An 18,330-nucleotide genomic window follows, 5' to 3' on the forward strand; every position below is an offset into this window, starting at 1 on the left:
AAAAACAGTACTACTGGAAGAAAGTTTGTTTTTAACAGTGTTTTTATGCTTACAGCCCAAGTGGTAGCTGTGCTCCTGTTTTAGGATACATTCTTCTGCTCAGGTTGCTACTTGGGCCCACTTTGAAGAATAAACCCAACTAAATGGGTTAGAAACGTAACCTTTATTTTCTCTCTTAAAAGAAACACACTCCTTTCTATTTGAACTTTAATGCATTGAAATAATCACCCTGAAGATTACCCAGAATCACTTTTACATTTCATAACAGTTAAATACATTTTATAACAATGATTTCTAAGAACTAGAACTTTTCCACATCACCATGTTTTATAAACTCTATGATATTAATTAATACAGTCAAAATAATATGAAGCCATTCATTTTAAAGACAAACGACTGTTACATTGTTTTATACTGTTTGTTATAAGATGTTTGAGTTTATTAATATTAATCCACGCGTTTTCATAACTAAGTTACCAATGCAGGGAAGCTGTTGTGCTATAAATATTCAAATCAAACAAATCAAATTCATTTATATAGCACATTTTAGAACAACAGTGTTCAGCCAGGAGAGGCTGGCCTGGCTTACACCATCATACAGAAAACTGCAATAACCGAGTTGGGAGCTAATAAAGGCGTAAATCACCTGTTCAAAATCATTAAAAGATAAAAATTATTTCACTTTGGATAAAAGTCTCAGTTTTAAAATGGATCTTTTTACAACAGAACTAATATGTTTCTCAAGAATTACTCCAAGGTTTTTCACACTCAAGGCCACATAGATCAGAAGGGGAAGATTTCCTGCGATTTCCACTGGGACCAGAAATCATGACTTCAGTTTTATTTTCATTGCAGTTCAGAAAATTTGAAGCCATCCGAGCTTTTACCTCTGCAAGGCAGTCAAACAGTGGTTTAAGTGAGAAAGGATGGTTGTGCTTCAATTGAAAACAAATCTGAGTATCATCTGCATATGAATGAAATGAAATGTAACATTTTCTAAAAATGGAACCTAAAGGGTGCAGAAGGTAAATGGAAAATAAATATGTCTAAGAGTGGATCCTTGAGGAACTCCACATGTAAGGGGAGCTGAGGGGGAAGCAGATTCCCCCATACTTACAGAGAATATTATAAACTAGTTCAGGTTGTAGTAATTGTTTATTGCCCAGTGGTTTTACACACATCATCAATCTTTAGTATTTAATAACATTCAGTAAACACAAATGCAAACCACAAATTTAGACCTTCTTTTTCTACAGTTTGAAAAGTAGGAAAAAATCCCTCCCTCTCATTTGCGCGGCCCACTATTTGAGAACTACTGCATTAAACCAGTGGCTCGGTATGTAGCTCAGTTTTAAAGTCACAGTTTGATACATTTTCAGTTTGTTTCCATCAAGAGAAACAAAAAAACTCTATAAATAGTTTCTTTACTTTATCAACAATGAGATGAACAAAGAATGTTCAAGTTTTCTGGTGATAATTTATTTTTATCAATATTTGCTAATATTTAAAAACTAGCATGTAAGGAACTGAAGGTAAATACGGTCTGACTTTGGAACTTTACAATGGTTATATAACAATAAAAAAATCTTGGGTAGCCAATTTTTTTAAGAATTTTTAAAATAAGACTGAACAGACATTTTATAAAAAAAACAAACAAAACTAAAAACAAAAAACAAACACACAAACATTTGAATCACTTTAGAGCTGGTTAGACAAACTTTCTAGTTCAGCTTGGATCAGTCTCATTTAATTTTTTTTCAAGATGATCGCACTCATAAAAAATCTATGGAAGAACCCTTTATTTTAGCATCGATAGGAAGCTACAAAGCAGACAAAGCATGATTTATTTGCAATATTCTCACAGGGCTCACAAATTGTTTGTATGTTGTTTGGCAGTATGTCACCATCTGTGTCCCTTCCACCAGGGACCCTAAATGCGTCCACACAAACTGTTTAAAGTAGTCTGTGGTTGTTCAAAGCTTTTGCATTCCAGTGGTGTTGGCCTGCCCGACCAAAAGTCTCTATTGGCTATTAGCACAGCAGGGCAGCTAGAGAACATACTTTCTTACACCTTAATAGAAGCGGGAGGAGAGATCCAGACTACATCAGACAATCAGGTCTGCAGAGAGCATCATCGTGACTTACCTTCCCTCCATCCAGAACGTGCACACGTCTAGGTTCAGGAAAAGGGAAGCAAGCATCTCTGCAGAGCCCACATGTTGTGGACACAAATTGTTTCAACCTTTATCTTGAGTCTGGCGCTACAGAGCACTATTTACAAAAACCAGCTGCCACTGTAAAATCATTTTTATAGGTTGGACAATGGATATTTGGGCTACCCTGACTCAGTGGAGTATTCTTTCAATTAGATCCAGAGAGCAGCTCCGCCTACTCCTTGCTAGCCAGTGCTTCAACCAGGAGCCGTGAACAACTTTTTGAATCAAACACTCTTTAGAGACAAAACAGCTTTTTACAAGCACTGAAACAGCTTTCAGTGCATTTAAAATGAGAGAAAACCTCACAAATCCACTGATCTGATTTAAGTTATTAAATAAAGCGCTTATAGAAAGCGGAGTTGTCGGTATAGTTTTATTTCCATCAGGCGTGGTTTCTGGTTTATTAAGAATAACATTATATTTCATTTTGACTCACTGCATTCATGATGTTGACGCTCTGCAGTTTAACTTTTCCGTGGCCTTCCTCAGAGAAAACCTTCCCGTTTCTCCTTCCCCATGACCAATCAGTGAACAGCAGTCTTTTCACTACTCAGCCCAATTCCACTCTGATTGGCCCTACTCCTGAAAAGGCCCTAAAAACCCCATACTGGTGCTGAAAATATTGTATTTGAAATTCTCGCTAAGGGGGCGGAGCAGAGTAGAGCTGGGCCAAGTGGAGCCAGTGGAAAAGGCGCTGACCTTATTAGTTCTGGCTGATCCCAGTGGATTATTTTATCCTAAAAAAAAATGCATTCTTGAACAATAATACAAAATTTTGTATTTTTTTCACACAGTGGCTGCCCAATTTTTCCTAAGGGATGGGCTATATGCAGAGGACAGTGACAATTAAAGATGATTATTATGATAGTATTATATGGATTGCTTGACAAGTCAATTGAGTAATCTTCAGTGGAGTTTGAACGACTGCCTTTGTTTATTTTACTTTTATCAAATTAGGACAATCACGCACCGTGTAATACAGGTTCTCTTGAGTCATTTATACTGCAGGAACCTCACTCTGCTATTGACTGGTAGTTTTGGGGCTTTATAAGATAAGCTTTTACTCAGTCTGCTTTGAATTTCCAGTTTCCTTGTCTCTCAATTATCAGGTAAAACAAATAAATTTGACTTTTCTCTTTCAAGTTCAAAGGTAAACATGTTTAGTGTTTGATATCGAGGTGTTATGAACCTTTGCTTGGTCAGTATGAAATATTTCATCTCTGGTCTTCATGTATTAATATGCTATAAAGACTTTCCACTGGTGGATGCAGCCAAGATGGTAAAGCAGAACCCTGTCATTCCCGGTCCCTCCAGCCCATATTAGCACTGCACTGATGTGGAGTGACAGGTTTCAAATGCTTCTCTGTGCTGGAGCAAAAGTGCTCAGTCTAACATGAAGCAGGCGTCTCCTGTCTCATCGGGGAATGGCCAGTGATTATTTATTGATGAGGAGACCTATCCATTAGTGAAGCCTTGGGAGGAAGGACATCTGGATTGATGGAGATTCTTTCTACCTCACATAATGCAAGATGTTTGAGAAAGCCAAAAGATTTGAGTTTGGTAGTTTCTGGTGTTCCTGCAAATGATGTGCTTGACGGTTTCTTGTTCCAGACATTGGATTGAGGTTGAATATCTCCTTAGACTCCCGCTCAGTTTTCCTAGTTGATCAGCTGATGTGATGCAGTTCCATAGAAAGTGATCATACTAACTGTAGGCACTACAATTTGTTGTCAAACAGAAATTACTAAACATTTTAAGGCATTCCCCACGTGGACCACCAGTAAAATGCCCGTAGGCTTTTTCAGTCATAGCATATTTGGTAGCACACTGTGTAGGATTGACCACTGACCAACTCCAGGTGAGGCATATTTTGCCCTTCCCTGTTGCTGCTGTACATCTCAGCCAATATTCAAGCCATTGCAGTATTTAATTCATTTGTTGCTTCTGCTGTGTTTTCTAAAGTTTGGTTCAGTTAATATTTCATCCTGCTTACTTCCATCACACCTGTGGCCTATTTATTGGTTTCGGATATGCAGACACCTTCGTTCTATAAAATAACATAGAGAAAGAAAGAAAAAAAACTTGCGTCCAAGTGTGATTTTTAACAAGTTATGAAATATTCTGAAAATGAACAGTTAGTAAGTATCAAATTACGTATAGTCACATTACTGTAATTTTTCTTTTTTTTTTGCAGGCTTATGGTTTATGGCCTTATATTAAGTGTAAAATTATGTGGAGGGAGGATTACAATGAGGTAATTACAACTTTGTGAGTTCAACAATAAAACTACTGATGAATAATATACAATGTTTCTCTGGTGATGGCGACCTCTCAAGGCACCCAATCCCATTCACAAACACATTGAAGGGATAGAAGCTAAATATAAAGTTTGGCCCACAGACGGGAGATACATAGATACACAGATCAGTGGGCATCTTGGGGTTAAGTGCTTTGTCCAGTAACAAATCAAAATGTTGCAGGAGGAAGCTGAGAAGCTAATATTGAGCCCATAATTTTCTGACTGCAAGAGGATTACCGTACCTACTGATCTACAGTATAGTTGGGTTCAGACCATTGTTCCCACCCAAAACAAATTTTAATGGCCTAGTATGCCAAGAAACTTTGAATGATTTTGTGCTTCCAAGTTTGTGAGAGCAGTTTGTGACTGATCTGTACAGAGTCCTAACCTCAACCCAGAAGGATGGAGAATATAGGCACAGTAGGAGCTGTCCAACATCAGTGCCTGACCTTTTAAATGTGCTCCAGGGAGAATGGTCATAGTCCCATAAACAGTCTTCCCAGAGGAGCTAAACTCGTAACTTTTAAGGATGGAGCAACGGCATTTTAAAGCTGTTGTGTTAACAATGTAATGAACATGGTTCATTTTTATTTTGTAGTTGTATTAGAAAGGTTTTTGACTTCTTTTAAGACTTGCTTCAGAAATATGTCACCTTTGGGCCAAAAGCTATGCATTGTAAAAACTTCTCCTTTCATAAAAAGTGACCTTTACTTTTTGTTTTAAATCAGCAAGTGTTTAGTTTACTGTAGTAGACTTTTAAATGGCACTTTTACTTCAGATAAGTTTAAGTGAGTAAATCTTATTTGAGTTCACCATTTTACTCTGCAGATTTTGTAAGAATAGCAAGCGCTACAATTTTATTTTGTTTTTTTGTGTGTTTTATGTTGAGCCATAAACAACATTTAGGAGATTGTATTACAAATCATAATCTTATGTAGATTTAATCTTTAACTGGAGGAAATTTGAATTGTAATAAAGCATTCCAGATTAACTGCAAGGGTGCATGGATCAAAGCAATCAGCCACTGAGTACAAAGAGAACATAATACAGCTCCCCTGTGCATTGGTCTCCTTCATCAACCTCTAAATGCTGTCAGACTGAACAAAGCAACAGGAGTGAAATTTAAGTTGGGGTGATTAAATACAATAAGCTGCTGGGATCACTGCGCATTCAACTGCTTTCTTTAACGGTGTAATACTAAGCACGGGCGGTGATCTAAGATCGTCGATGTAACTATAGCTGAGAGGGAAAGTGCTGCTCGTCTTTGGAAAACCCAACTTTGAACGGAGTGATGAAATGAAAAGCGTTCAAAAGGGGAACTGGAAAATTACAAAGGGCTATCCTGCTCCCGCCATCTCCATGGTCAGTTCTGCAACTCAATAGAATTAGTCGAGTTGGGGGTCTTAAATAACTTACGTGTTGAGAAATATTTGCCTAATAACTTTTGCACATGAATCATTTATGTAAAGATGCCTTTACAGACAACCGTTCAAATATTTACAGAAAAATGTAACATTTAAAGAGTTTCAGTCAGGTTTTTAGGAAAAAAAATGCTGCTAATAATTGTTTTTCAGATCAAAATTGCATATAATAAACACTCAGTCAAAATAATATTCTTCAGCTTGTTTGGTCAGGACCAAAAGTGGACCTTGTTTTTTTCATTTGTTGTGGTTTGCTAACCTGGCAAGCTAGATTGTTAATGTGTAGCGCTTTTGGTTTAGTTCTACACATCATCAATCCCATCATCAATGGGATGCCCCCATTGAATCCATTCAGAGAAAGGAGGGACCTTCAGCAGAACTGTATGAGCTGATTGGGCAAAGCGACACCTAATGCCTGCCTACACAACTTTTTTTTTTTTTTTTTTTTTTTGCTAATCACGGTATCAAATGAAAATGTAAGCAGCAAGTGCCATGAGAAACAATAGTAAGTTGCACTGGTCAAGGAGCTTCTTGCTGTTCTTCTTTCAAAGATGTAATCGTAGATTCTGTCAAAGCAGATGTGATAGCAGCAGCTACATGTGCGTCCTCCTGCACTGCCATGTTTATCTTGTTTGGCTGTGGGCTTGGGACCTCTTGCTGTATGCCCTGCCCTAAAGCATACTATGCAACGGGATTGGCTAACCTGACCTGGATCGGTTTTTGAACAGTTGTGGCGGGAGTGGGACAAGATGGATTCTCGTATGTTTATGAATCCAGAGATACAGCGTGGAAATTCCGCTTGAAGGCAAGGTTAGTGGTTTGGTTTCACATTATATTCTTTGCAAATGATCAAAGACCCACAAGATGATCGTTGCTTCCATTAGACAGAAATGACTAGGGCGGGACGTAGCACAGACCCAGAAATGGAGGAAAACTATTCTGGAAGTCCTGCGTGCAGCAGCTCTGTTTTCATATCTGTGCTTTAATTACAGCCGTTAGACCAATGTGAGTGTCAAGAGCAGCTCATTCAATGCATTCAATTTCGAGAACTTTAATGTCTAATTTTAGAATAGTGTAAGACAATGTGTCCTACAAGCCAAAGGAGTCCCACACATGCTGGCAGCAGCATTGCTAAGCTACAGGTATGGTTTCAGTATGTTCACTGCCACAGTGGATTGTTGAGTCAATAGAGACGTATGGTTTCTGTCACTGGGTTGGGTTGAAGCCGTTTTGTGTTCACTCTGGGAGCAAACTGCATCAGAGTCCATTTGGAAGCGGACAGAGACCACCTTAAAAAATGGGTCAAAACTTTATAGTACAGTCCTCAGTTATCTGTGGTCTTGTTCTTGTCATCTTCATTTGATCCCCGGATATTTTACTGGGTTTAATCTCTTTTGTTTTGATTTGTGATTGTGCATATCAATGGATAATATGGATATAGAATATGTTTATCATGTCAGTAGAGTAAATTGTTTTGTCTCTGAAACAGATATTTTGACACTGAACTGGTCTTTGGTACTGGGTTGTGTTTAGTTTAACTATTAGAACTTTTAAGAAAAAAAGGTACTAGTTGCATTGATAAACAATTGCTTTATTTTCCTTTTGTTTGTAGTTTCATGTCTTAAACCCTTCATCTTGTTGCCTGTGTGAATGCGTAAATAAAAACCACTAAGGGGACATACTAAAACTACAATCTAGAGAAATTGCCGGCAGCGCATGTTTGGCTGGATCTTGTTTCTGTGGATAGAACATTGAGCTATAAATGGTCCTGATCCATCTTGATTAAAAAGCAAAACCTTTCCCTTTCAAAACAGGCGTCTCTGTATGTTTGGGGTCTTTCAATACTTCAGCCGTTCTTATTCACACCATTCTATTATACCCTTCATTTCGCATTAACTCATCAACATCCGATGAGATCTAAAAGCCGTGACTCCACATGAGGTCTATAAGTTGGAACCTATATTTCTACAAAGCCATTTCAACACACTTTATGTTACCTTGCAGTAAACATCTAAAAATGTATCTTATATTTGTATTTCAGAGCTGATACATTCCTTAGGTTTTTGTCTGTTCTCCTTTGCTTTATAGCACGCCTCTAAATGTAACCACAGAAAACAGTTAGCAACTTCATGTATGGATAGATTACTGATCAACACAATCTAATCTAGGATGTAAACTGAGTATCCGAGAAAGGAAATATGTGTCCGGTCATCTTCTTACTTTGTTCTAATAATGCCCCTTTGCCGTAACTCTTTACAAAGCTTATTGTTCCCTTTTAAATGGTGACCCATTCATATAGAGAAATCACTTGTGGGCTGAGCAGCAGAGTTGAGGATGTGGACTGCAGACAACTTTTGGTGGAGGCAACGTGATGGTGTACGGTGTTATCTGTGTCTGTGATTGACTTTCTGAAGTACCATGAGATGACATGATGATAAGTGTTGTAAATTGGCGCTATATAACTAAATTGGGACCAAACCCTGTCCTGCGAACGCTCTCCCCCATGGAGAGGGGTTTATCAGAGACTACCTCCAGAGTTTAGCTGTCCTCCTTGCATTCCTGACCTCAACACCACTGGCCACATACGGGATCAGCTTGGCTGTGATGTTTCTACCAAAGTGACTGACACAACCTTGGAACATTGGAACTGGCTGTCAGTTCATCAGAGGCGGCTGGTTTTAGTAGATTAAAACCAGCCACCTGGTAAACGGCTAAAAGCATGCGTGCAGACCAAGTGGTTTGTTGTAGCTTGGACCTGTCCTGTTTTGTGTATTAGCCACACCACACAGTGATGGAAAATTTGAGTGAAGCTGGGGTCCAATTGGTCAGCACAGGTTCTCAGGTATAACGGTACATTCTAACTTACTATCTGTTCTCTCTGAGAGAAGAACCTGATGTCCAATTGCTGATGCGGAAGTGGTGGTGGAGATTGGAGCTATTGTAAAAAGATTTCAACAGCAGAATGGGTGAAAAACATTTTTGCTTCTTCCAGAATTGCATTTTAGAAGGTCTACATTTATAACAGGTGAAGATCAGCCTTGTATTGGTAAAATGAATAATTTAGATCTTCAAAACGTAGACTGTCCATTTGAAATTATCCCAATGGCTGAGTTGTCATTTATACATGTGCTTGAGAATAACTGCAGTCTCCATTTTCAAACAGTGTTACTGAGAAAATAATCCTGCTACACAGCAGAAATGGCAGCTGAAGCTGAATTTCATTTCCTCAGGTTACCAATGCACCTTTCTCTGCCCTTCCATCTGCCCATCTCCCTATCTGTTAGGGAGATTTTGGATGCAAAACGACTTTTCATACTGACCACCAGGGGTGCAATTTGTACCGTGTATGACACCGCCACTTTATAAATTTTTTTTTTATGAAATATAAATACTTGTCCATCCATTTTCCGAACCGCTTTATCCCTCATGGGGTCACGGAGGGTGCTGGTGCCTATCTCCAGCATTCTCTGGGCGAGAGGCGGGGTTCACCCTGGACAGCTCGCCTGTCTGTCGCAGGGCAACACAGAGACAAACAACCATTCACGCACACACTCACACCTAAGGACAATTTGGAGAAGCCAATTAACCTAACAGTCATGTTTTTTGGACTGTGGGAGGAAGCTAGAGTACCCGGAGAGAACCCACGCATGCACAGTGAGAACATGCAAACTCCATGCAGAAAGACCCAGGGGTGTACTCGAACCCAGGACCTTCTTGCTGCAGTGACGATGAATGCTTAGATATGAAACGTGGGAACACATTGGTGAAGGGGGAAACTGTTGGGACAAAAAACATTATGTTCCATTAGTCCAGTCCTGGAATGCTACCACCAGCTTTTAGATACGTTCCTTCTCTAACACACCAGCATCAAATGAATTGCTCGTTAGCATGACTCTGCAGAACTGAGAACTACTAGTGAGAGAAGTAAGTTAACCTTTTGACTCAGTTTGTTGGAGTAGTGATGCATCTAAAACTTGCAGGATGGTAGCTCTCGAGGACTGGACTTGGGCACCCCTGCATTAGATCATGCTGAATCTGGGTAACACATTTACAGTTAAGACTAAAACATGTTTACTTTCACTCTCTACCCAAGTTCTTCCTTCCCTCAATCCTTCCTTTTAATCCCTCATCCTCACTGCCACATCTACATCCTAACATCTCTTTATACGTCCCTTTTTACACTTTCCCCCTTTCTCTCTCCCTCCTCCCAGAGCCCATCTGTGGGTTTGGAGGCATGAAGCCATGAGGCCTTAATGACGGTATTGCCTGCAGTGGTTGAGGCTAATCCCGTTAGCTCGGCTCTGTAGCGGGGCGCGCTTATTGTGCCATGCCGCCCAACATCACTTTTGTTTCCACTAATCCCATTGGCACGGCTACGCCACACGCTGCACGCAAACCAGCGTCTGTACGGATGCCTCTGAAAGCGGCTGTCACCTTTCACAGACAGACGAGAGGCCTGCCGCGGAGAGGACACCACCCTTCCTAATCTTCTGCTCGCTAATAAGACCTGCCTGCATATTCTCCACGTGGATTAAGGATGTTTTAATTAAAACGCCGTGTCTGCTCTAAATTTCTTATCTTGCTCTAACACCCTCTGTTTGTCAGCTATAGAAGAACATTGATGATCTTGACTTTTTTTACTCTAATACTGTATATTTGTTCAATGTTGCCTTAATTTTCACTCAACACTCATTCTAGTCCATTCTATTTATTTTATTGTTAATTTGGTGTGACTGCATGGTTGGTTTGACTGCTTTGATTGAATCTAGTTGAATGGAACAGCATACTGGCAGCCTCTAATTTTTACATTTCATTCAAAAGGCTCATTCAGTTCTAATGGTTGGCTGGGACTCTAAGACCGTTAAATCTTAAACTCCTATCCAAGATCAGAACTAAAAAAGTTTTTGGGATTGAAGGTAAGAGCTTAACCCTCTTCATGAAACAAGAAAAAAAAAAGTCCAGGAAAACTGAGCATCTCTACCATGTAAGGGAAAAATAAACATTTCATTAAAGAATATTATACTCTGGGGCTTGAGTGCATATTTGAGTCACATGTGAAGTTTAAAACAAAAGTATTCTGTTAATATGATAAAGGTGTTAGTGTGTAATATAAGTCAACATTGCACCAAGAATCTTAAAAAGCAACAGCTGATGAGTGTATGAAAAAGCCATGATTCTTCAAATAAATACATTTCCTGGCAACGGTTACAATATAAAGATAAAAAGTCCATTTTAACGTAGTAATGACATAAATGAAGCGCACCAAATGTGAGCATCAGGAACAGGTACAGCTAGTTTTATTGGTCTCTAAACAAAATGAGCTTTAATCTTGAGACACAGAGGTGATGGGTAGAATATTAACCTGACACTCAGATTTTGTGTATGTGTGGTAACTAATTTATGTGGTCCAGAGTCAGTGCATGTTACAGGGTAGGATCCAGTCAACACAAAGGGAGGTGCTGAAGCCCCTGTCCCAAATCACAAGAACCATCATCCATCTGAAATGAGGACTGGAAACATGACAGCTCACTGAGCAGCAAGTGCAAAAGGCAAAAAGGCCAATCCATTCATCAGCAAAGAAAGATCTTCTTGTTATGCAAGACCCTTGAGTGCAGCTCGACTTTTTCCGCTCATTGCTTCCTAGAAGTGACAGATGGGGTAGAAGGACAAAGAAATACCGTTCAACGCATCTTGGAGAACTGTGTGGATGTTCATATCTGTATCACAGAATGCCTGGGATGACGTGGTTGCTATTTCCATAAGGACAATAAAGAGTTCAGGGAGTAACGGGTATCATGGTGTCGTCTCACCCAGTAACTGACCAGAGAAAGGCCAGTCCAAGGCTATTCTCACTTTTCCAGCTAATAAACATTTGAGCTCTGCCATAGCATTCTAATGGTGCAGTTGATTATAATAAAGTTCTCTTGTTAGAGTTTTGTCATATCACATGGTGCTATAGTTGGAGTGTGTTTGATGGAGATGTGCCTTCTGTGTCCAAGTAACAAGCGCTCAGTGCTTCCTTTGGTTTTTCCTTTTTATTTTCCCCCAAGAGTAAATGGCAACCAGAAAAAAAGTACCCACTTCAGTTGGATTGACTTAACTCTACAGAAGAGATGTTATAGAGTAACTGAGGGAATTTAGTTATTGTGGTGTGTTTTCTTGGCTTAATGCTGCGTTCAGACTGAACGTGATTTAAACTTCAATTAGGTGTTCAACGCCTCAACTTGGACACTGTGTAGAGTGTTTTTGATGCTCTGAGCAAAGTGTGGAATGACCCATAGGGAAAGACTCATAGGCTTTGCATGTAAACCAGACACCTCTTATGCTCAAATCGCGTTCGGTGTGAACACAGCATTAGATCGACCAGTTAAGCTAACAAGCATGTTTTGGTCAGGAACAGTTGGATGATTTTCTCAATAATCTGTCTTTATGTTCTGACAGGTTTCCTGGTGATCACTGCCTTCAGACAGCTTCTTGTGTTTTAATGTTTTTGACCAGCTTCAGTTGTATAGCTAAAGCTTCATTCATACCATTTATGACACCCTGAACAGCAGAAAGTGGATTAGTGTATAATAATGCCCAGCCCACTTTTTATGCAATCCAAAATCTGTATTTCTTGCTCTTTAAATTAGAAAACTTTAAAATGGTAGAATATTAGGCAAAACAAGCATTTTAGATTTACAACCCAATTCATTAAGTGTGTATCACAGATTTTAGCCTAAGTCTATGTGTGACAGTCGATATGTCTAAAAATATAAATGTTGTAAATATATTGTTATAACTACTGAGGTTGCTTTTCTGTAAGAAATGAAAACAGTTGGTTCATATTCTACACTTTGTTCAGTGTATTTGTGTCAAGCTTGGAAGCAGAAGTGTAGGAACCTTTCTGTTAAGGACCGGAAAAATGAGGCACAACACTTGGGCACTATGGCAGAAGATGTTTCCAATCAAACATGTGCGAATATACAAAAAAAATGATATTTAAAAGATCCAAAGATGGGTCTGGACCTTGTTGCTTTTGAGATGGTGCAGCCACAGAACTAATTGCTTTGTAAGGAGTGCCCCAAACAGTTCTCACTAAAACTATTGGCATACATTGCTTGGTTTAAAACAATTATTACAAATACAGCCATAATTATTTTTGAAATTAAATGCTGTTGATGAAAACTGATTTATTCAGGTAGATGGGTTTCAGTCATCAGTGTATTTACTTATTTATACACCCAACATATTTGGATCTCTATCCCTTTTAAGTGAAGAAGCACAGTTTAAATAACTTGAGCATCTGTGTGACTACCGGGAAGCTGTGGAGGTTTGACTAGTCAACAACAACACACTCCTTTCGCAAAGCTTGTTGTGAGACAAACAAGGAACCCTGAATATGTTTTAATCAATATGACATGACACAGGGTTTGATTTGGAGGAGGATTTATTTTATTACTGGTGGTGTGCCATTCATAGGCAGGTCATTAGTGGCGTAATGTGTAAGGCCAAGCATCTCTCAACAGTAGCAAGTAAAGATACCTCTCTCATTAAAGCCAACCTGCACTGGGCAATAAATCCCAAACAGTTTGGCAGCTTGATGGGAACAATCTCATTTGTTGCTTATTTGTTGCCCTTCCACTTCTTCAGTTTCTGTCCAGTCACCTTTGACCTCCTATGTTAACCCTAGGGGACTCACAACCTGGGCTTTTCCAGCCCCCTTTACCTGATACCAGCCACAAAATCAACAAAATTTGATTGTTTTCCATCCTGGATGCACTTTGAAAGAAGGGATGCTCATCCAAACCTCTAACACAATGTATGGAAATGTGCTTTGATGATAGAAGAGTGCTTCTGCATCTGTTCAGGACCCTCTACACCCATTGTGTGTGTTTGGAGGCTAGGGTGAATAATCACCACACCCACCCCCTTAGCAGCGTCCTCTCCACCTTCTCCACCTTCCCCCCTTAGCCTTCATCCATTATTCAGTCCCCAGCGGAGGCCGCAGCGTGCATGCTCAGGCCTCCAAAGCAGCACCTTTGGATGTTGTTTAGTGTTTTATGCGTATGTGCTGACACGTATGTGTTGTCAACTGTGTGAGGAAATGTTGCTGTTTCTCTGCCTTATTACCTGCAGCAGGGAAGTGTAGGGGCCAAACGTGACCCTTCTTCTGAGTGAGGATGGCAGACTGGGCTGTGGAAGGTTTGGGAATCATTTCATTTACGACGAGAGGTTCTGACATTTAAGCAGAGACCAGTTTACTGCTGGGTTGAAGGTCTTGCGTCATAGCAACGAGACGTTTCCTTGGGGACGCAAAAAAACAAAACAAAAAGAGGAAAGAAAAAAATGGTTGTGGCTTCCACTTTGCTGGCCCCTATTGGCAGGGACCCCTCACTGCATGAATATAGAAGTAACTGATTACAAAACGTGGATTACAAGACAAGACAATAAGGATTTTCTTTTGATGGATGGATATCTAATACATCACTTTTGAAAAGCAGATGTAACTATCATTCTGATGGCTTCTTATACTTAAATACAGAGCTGCTGAAGGAATACAGTATGTACTGTCGATATTATTGAGATTAGAAGCTTATTTAGTTATTATTATTATTATTATTATTATTAATAATAATAATAATAATAATAATAATAATAATAATAATAATAATAATAATAATAATAATATTAATAATAATAATTGTCATTGCAACACACATTCTTATGAAATGTGTTCTCTGCTTTTAACCCATCCCCTTTGGGAGGAGTGGGCTGCCACTGTGTGACACCTGGGGAGCAGTCTGGGATTAAGGGTCTTGCTCAGGGACCCAGAGTGGCAGCCTGTCAGACTGGAACTCAGAACCTCAGGTACCCAAGAATGGATTATTTCTGTAAGATATGCTATTTTTAAGCACATTATTGAGAAAGCAGGATATGACGTCAGGCTGGTGCACAGAAATGTGTCGGAGCAGGTACTCAAGCCAAAAAAGGCACCCTTCACCAAAAGTATTTAGAAAATCACAGAAGGATATAGTACATGCACGCCTGTGCATGCACATGCATGGTCCGGGTAGGCTATGTAAAGAAGAGACTGGAGAACAACACAGAGATCTGCGGTGTGACATCATACCATAGTCCATTGGAAAAAAATACCTTTAGTTCTTCACATCACTATTATTTAGTTATTTCTGTCTAAAGTAATGGAATGTGACTTATTGCTCCTTTAAAAAAAGTTACTTTTTCCAATACATGTCAAATATATTTGGGTAGCTCATTATTAGATTCAATAAATTAATTATTTAATAGGTAAAAAAAATGACAAAACAAGGCCATGTTGTGCATGCTTTTTGATAACAAAAAATGTATTAGTAATTATTAAAGTTATTGTAACTTTAAATATTAAGCATCCCATTTTCTCTATAAAGGCTCTGTACTGAGGTCAAGGGAGCAGGATCGTTCAGGTAGGATTACACTAATAATAAATCAACAGTTCATAGAAGCTGGACCAGTAATACATTTCATTCTTTTTGTTCAGCACCTTGGTCAGTGCCTGATGTTTTTAAAGTGTTTTTTAAAGATAAAGTTGCCCAAAATTACTATACATATTAGCATATATATTATACATAAACATATTAGCATTATGCATAACAGTCCAATTTCCCATCCCAAAGGAACATTTAGATTTGGCTTTGAAGACAAAGAACACGTTTTGACCTCAAGCAACCAGAGATTTGCAATGAAGGAAGAGGCTAATAACTGAGAGCACAACAATTGCCAATTAATCTGCCATTGTGCCATTATTAATAACTTAGAATATGTTTTAAACATTTCTCATTCAGATTCAAAGCATTAAATTGTGCAATTTATAAAAAAAAGCAGTATATTAAATCTTTGCCATTAAAATCAGTGCAAAAATAAACAAGCACACAAAAAAAAGTTAAAATGTCAAAAAAGGCAAGCAGCGTTAGAAGGTGTACCACTTTTCTGATAAATGCTCACCCTGATCTTTGCACCTTCATGACCTTGTTTGTTCACTAATGTTCATGAACATTAGTGAACAAACAACACAAACCTCTGAGGCCCTCATAGAACCGCTGCATTTATAATCAGATTGAATTAGACACAGCTGGAATGATTAGGCGACTGATTTTCCTTAAAGGGAATCTGAGGAAAAAAGGAAAACAAACACTGATTATTTACCAACCACTTTATAATTATGCACTACCTTGTCTCTGCCAGTGACATAAAACATTCTGAACATTATGCTTTAACATGAAGAAATTACAAAATGTTGGAATATTTGTATAGAACTGCATACAGTAATATCTAGAAGGTTATTCCAAATTATTCTGTTTTCTGTTGTTGTTGATGTTGCTTAACAAGTTTACAGAGTGACCTTGTTATTGTTTCAATATATTTCGCTACTGATACTGTTTGTTTAAACATGAAGATCCACTGATGTGGCAGCTGCATAAAGAAGTATCTTTTTTTTTTACTGATTTATTTTTACTTTATTAAAGTGCCAGGGAATGGACGGAACCACTGGTATCGCTAAGAAATGGCTTTTAGCCTTTGAGTAGCTGAAATCCAGCCTTTTCTTCCTACATGATGCAATGAAAAATCATATTTTTTCTGCACCTCAAGTAATACAGTTCAGATACAGGGCTCAAAGAATAGCAAGATCTGTGTTTATGGTTTGTTGTAATGATCACTCCCCGCGACCCCATGAGGGATTAAGCGGTTTGGAAAATGGATGGATGGATGGATGTAATGATCACTGTGGCCTCTAGAAGCTGATTTGTTGGTGCCATACAACCAACCCCAGGGACCCAGTTCTATCACTAACAAAAGGAAAGGTTCTGATTGGACGCAGTGTCTCAGCCTAAACTCTGATAGATTGCAACATAAATCCTCTGACGCAGGATAGACGGTTTTGATTAACATGTCCCCTGAACACTAATCTGTTCCTGAGATATGGAAGGGAATTAGTCTGCACTTTGGGTCGTCTGTGGTTTAAACCACGCAGCGGACTTGAGTTCCAGGGACAACTTTACTAGAGGAGAATAATTACTGAGATGAGCAAAGTGAAGTTGAGCTAGAGAAAAATTTTCAAAGCACAGCTTAATAATACATCACCAGTGCAGGTAGGTGAGCTTAATAAAGCTGGTTGTTTCCAAATCAAGTTTCTTACATACAAACGATCTAGATTAAACCACCACACTTGTTCCAGACTTTTCACTTTCTTTAGACATTCAGATGAGAGATCTCCAACCTGAAGCGCAGACTAGCAGCACCCGTTTATTTCTCCTTATTTCATCATTATCTGACTGCGTGAGTGTTTGTGAGGATACTCCACCCATCATTGTTTCTCTATCTCAATATTCGAATTCTAGGTCAGTTGAAAAGACTTCTCTATTTTGGTCCACCTAATCCCCTTTAAGAATGCACACACCCCTCAGAGGGCGTGCATAGCCATGTGTGTTTGTGTGTGAAGTCCACTGCTGTGTGTTAATACCTCCAGCACGTTACACACTAATCCACACACCATCGGCAAGACCGTCCGGCATACTCCCTCCCATCACCAACACACACATTTCTCTGTCTTTCTCTCTCTCTCTCTCTCTCTCTCTCTCTCACACACACACACACACACCCACACACATTAGTAGCGGCAACCACACTTCCATGTTGGCTCGGAAACATCAGCTATATTTGACCCAGGGCTGTTGGGGCCTCTTTGGGAGCATCCGTGGAAGCAGCCATGGTGGTCGGAGCAGCAGGCCAGGTAGGATCTGAGCGGCAGGGCAGCGGCACATTTTCACTCTGACTGGTTGAAAAGTAAACTATGTAGCAACTAAACCCATATGTGTTCCGAGTAAATCCCAAATAAAGTTAATCCTGCAACCTTTGTTGAATTTTTATACATCTCATGGCTGCGCATGCTTGTTTTGACATTACTTTTACCTGACCTTTTGTATTTTTCAAAGAATTTAGTTAAATTTCTCATGCAGTGTTTTATGTAAAAAATATATACTTTGAAAAAAAAAGATAAGTTCTGTAAATCATGAAAAAGCCTGAAATTCGGTTTATCTGCAACAAGTGCTAAATAAATGGATAGTGGCAGACCTTTTACTAAATTAACCTTAATTTGCTAGTGGAGGAATTTGTTACTTAATGCGTGACAATTATATATTTGAAAATCCTGCAGATTCTGCTTTCACTTTTTTTATGATGAGAACAGTAGGGTATGTTATTGCTCTGGACATTTTCTTTTAACACACAACTGTTCATCCACTGAGGATCGTGGTGCATTTTCTAATGCTTGCAGTCTGTTGTGAGTCATTCAGGACTTCAGTCTCTAATTAAACATGACATGTGTTTGTTTGAAAGAAAAAGCACCCAGTTCCCTCTG

At 39.1% G+C, this 18,330-nt stretch overlaps 1 protein-coding gene across 4 annotated transcripts in view; it reads left to right on the forward strand.

Annotated features, from left to right (window-relative positions):
* The window catches only part of ank2b (ankyrin 2b, neuronal), a 222,490-nt gene that overhangs the window by 68,234 nt on the left and 135,926 nt on the right, over positions 1–18,330 (forward strand). Inside the window, exon 1 of one of the 4 annotated variants that reach the window (XM_036146151.1) lies at positions 17,568–17,703. The exons of the other annotated variants lie outside the window; for them this stretch is intronic. Within the exon in view, the coding sequence (XP_036002044.1) occupies positions 17,680–17,703 (24 nt within the window). The 5' untranslated portion in view covers positions 17,568–17,679. Of the gene's footprint in view, positions 1–17,567; positions 17,704–18,330 lie in introns of those variants that run through there. 4 annotated transcript variants of the gene reach the window in all.

Source organism: Fundulus heteroclitus, chromosome 14 (assembly GCF_011125445.2).
Source record: "Fundulus heteroclitus isolate FHET01 chromosome 14, MU-UCD_Fhet_4.1, whole genome shotgun sequence".
In the NCBI taxonomy this organism is placed as follows: domain Eukaryota; kingdom Metazoa; phylum Chordata; class Actinopteri; order Cyprinodontiformes; family Fundulidae; genus Fundulus; species Fundulus heteroclitus.